General features: G+C 40.8%; 1 gene segment (V, D, J or C); it reads left to right on the top strand.

Moving 5' to 3' along the window:
- Positions 1–1,770: 1,770 nt before the first annotated feature.
- LOC101122586 (T cell receptor delta variable 1-like) lies at positions 1,771–2,585 on the top strand (the record flags this gene model as incomplete). The annotated part of the segment is given in 2 exon segments: positions 1,771–1,875; positions 2,092–2,585. Coding segments are annotated over 2 exon segments (543 nt in total), but the record flags the coding sequence as incomplete, so codon positions are not given.
- Between the last annotated feature and the right edge of the window lie 957 nt (positions 2,586–3,542).

Raw genomic sequence — 3,542 nt, 5'->3', positions numbered from 1 at the left:
AACATGAATATAATAGACATTGTGAATCAGAGTTTAGCCTAGCCTAACCTTAAGGTGTTATACTGAAAGTGAAAAACGGAATGATTGCATGAGTGCAGAATGGTTGTAGTGTATCTGTTGTTCACCCGCATGATCCCAGGGCTGACTGAGAGCTCAGCTTGCTGTTGCTGTTCAGCATCATTAGAGACTGTCATACAGCATGTTACCAGCATGGGGAAAGGTAAAAATTGAAAATACAAAGTATGGTTTCTAGTGAATGTATATATGCCTTTCTCATAACCATAAAGTCAAAAATTCGAAGCTGGTCCATCGTAAGCTGGGGACAGTCTATAGTGATTAAAAGAAATATGCTATTGATACATGCAATAGCCTAGATGGATCTCAATGTTGAGTGAAAAAAGTATCTCGTAAGACTACATGGTACATGCTTACACACTATATTATTACAGTTGCATACACAATGTATGAGTTTACTTTTACAGCATTCTCAAAAGGACAAAATATAGATACTAAGTTTTGCTGGAGTACATTATAATACTATGGCACAGGAAGATCCAGCATGCTTATTTGTAGTGTATTTTGCAAGAAGAAAAATAATAAGCAATAACTAGTGAGACTGAATAATTTGGGCCAGTGGGATAGAAACTGTGACATGAGGACAATTCTAAGACACATGATCTAATAAGTACAATTCTACTTGTGGAGGCAATGAGACTGAATATTCTGATCCATCTCAAAATCTAATAAATAATACTCAATATCAGGTTTCAAAAGTATAATTATTTTATTCCTGTCATAAATTCATATAAACACAATCAATAGAATAGACTCTTAAAGTCAGAAGGACTGATTTTTTTTAATCATTTGATGTCAAAGTAATTTTACATATTGAAAAAACTAAGTAGAGCCCTAAAACCCAGAAGAAAATACATTAAAAATTTTGGATAAGACTACATTTCACATAGAAGACCAAAGATCTGTGAGTTTTTAAATAAAGTACTTAGATTCTGGATGGAGCAATATAACTGTAGGCTAAATAAATGACTAGTAAGTAGATTACAAGAAGGGTTCATAGCTTATACTAAATTTTATTTTAGATCTGTTCATGTTGCAGCAAGTGGTATTATTTTATTCTTTTTTTATAGCTGAAAGGTTTCATCATGGGTTTCCCTGGTGGCCCGGCAGTAAAGAATGCATTTGCCAAGCAGGAGACACGGGTTTGACCCCTGGGTCAGGAAGAAACTCTGGAGAAGGAAATGGTACCCCACTCCAGTATTCTTGCTGGAAAGTTCCATGGACAGAGTAGTCTGGAGGGCTACAGTCCATGGGGTTGAAAAACAGTGGGACATGACTTAGCAACTAAACAACAACGGTAACAATTTCATTGTACATATGCTCCACATCTTTATCCACTCCTCTGTTGATGGAGATTTCATTTTGCTGTACAGCAGAAGCTAAGACAACACTGTAAATCAGCTACACTCTATTGTGTTGAATAATTATCAGTGAATGTCACCTAGTTTGTTCCTCAATTTCCCTCAGCTCAAACCTTTATTACTAACTGCTTTTGTGAAGCCCCCTTTCAGGATCAGCCTAACTTAATCACCAGTGAAAGAAAAATTGACAAAGTAAAAGTTTGTGGTGAGCCATACTTTTTTTCCCATCTGTGCACAGACCACATGACGTATGGAAATGACAAACCCCACTTCCTGTTTGAAGGAGTCACACAGGACCTGAGGTTATATGTGTATGTGCTGCCAGGCACTCAAAGACACTCTCAGCTTGAGGCAAAACTGAGCACATTTGAGCAGGGGAATCCATGCCTCATGCTGCTCTCCAGCCTGCTCTGGGTGTTCCTGGCCTTCACCTTCTCTGGTAGGGATGCTCCCAAGCATGGGTGCGCGTGTTCAGGGTGAAAGGCCTGCACACAGGCACGTGGTGCTTCATGCGGACTTGGGGAGGGAAGGAGGACTGGAGAAAAGCAAGCGCCTTATGAATTCAGGTTATTTTGAGGGGTGGTGGTTCTAAATGAGCCTAATTCCTACATTATTTTATTCACTGTTTCATCTCTGTTTTCTGATTTTCCCACAGGATCCAGTGTAGCCCAGAAAGTTATTCAAGACCCGCCAGACATACCCAGTCGAGTTGGGGAATCAGTTATCCTAAACTGTCGGTATGAAACAAGTCGGAGCAGTTACAGCATTTTTTGGTACAAGCACCTTCCCAGTGGAGAGATGATTTTTCTTACAAGGGATGGCCGCTACTCTATAAATTCTGACAGATCACGTAAATCCTCCAGCCTCACCATTTCAACCTTACAACTGGAAGATTCTGCAAAGTACTTCTGCGCTCTCTGGGAACTCACAGTGCTTGAAGTAATAGGAAAAGCTGAACAAAAACCCACAAGTTTAATAAGAGAAAGCCTCTCTGCTGTAGGACCCAGGCTGAAATACACACCTGCAGATCCCAGACAAGAAATGGTAGTCCTGTGGTTGCTTCATCTGTGGTCTGGATTAGAAGATTTAATTATAAATAAAAGCTCCTTTCGTGTCATATGGAAGCAGGTGTTCAGTAACTTTCTACTGGTACATTCTCCTCTTGAATTTTTGACTTTAAATCAACCATACAGAACACGTGTAAAGTTGCCTAAATTTTAAAACTTGCCTCATAATAATATAAAGTGACACTTTCACCTAAAAATCCTCACATCACAAATCTTGATATAGTATCTGAAATTGTCATGAAAATAATTTCCTTAGTTCTTTCCTTTTAGGGCTTCCCAGGAACTAGGGTAAGAACTTGCCTGCCAATGCAGGAGACGTAAGAGGCACAGATTTGATCCCTGGTTTGGGAAGTTCCCCTGGAGGAGGGCATGGCAACCCACTCCAGTATTCTTTCCTGGAGAATCCCTGGACAGAGTTTAGTGGGCTACAGTCCATAGGGTCGCAAAGAGTAGGACATAATTGAAGCGACTTATTATACAGCCCTTTCCTCTTAGATCGTGTCAGGGCATAATCAGAGAAGGAGAACTACCAGTGATGTAGAGTAAGAGGTTAGTTATAAGGATTATTCTACTTCTCTTGTGGCTCAGCTGGTAAACAATCTGCCTGCAGTGCAGGAGACCTGGGGAGAGTCCCTTGGACTGAAAGGAGATCAAACCAGTCAATCCTAGAGGAAATCAGTCCTGAATATTCATTGGAAGGACTGATGCTGAAGCTGAAACTCCAATACTTTGGCCACCTGATGTGAAGAACTGACTCATTGGAAAACACCCTGGTACTGAGAAAGATTGAAGACAGGAGGAGAAGGGGATGACAGTGGATTAGATGGTTGGATGGTATCACTGACTTGATGGACATGAGTGTGAGCAAGCTCTGGGAGTTGATGATGGACAGGGAGGCCCGGTGTGCTGCAGTCCATGGGGTGATCACCATTTGAAGTGATTTTGGAGCCCCCCAAAATAAAGTCAGCCACTGATTCCACTGTTTCCCCATCTATTTGCCATGAAGTGATGGGACCAGATGCACATGATCTTTGTTTTC

Source organism: Ovis aries, unplaced genomic scaffold, assembly GCF_016772045.2.
Source record: "Ovis aries strain OAR_USU_Benz2616 breed Rambouillet unplaced genomic scaffold, ARS-UI_Ramb_v3.0 scaffold_244, whole genome shotgun sequence".
Lineage (NCBI taxonomy): Eukaryota > Metazoa > Chordata > Mammalia > Artiodactyla > Bovidae > Ovis > Ovis aries.
This window is presented reverse-complemented; position numbering and strand designations above follow the sequence as displayed.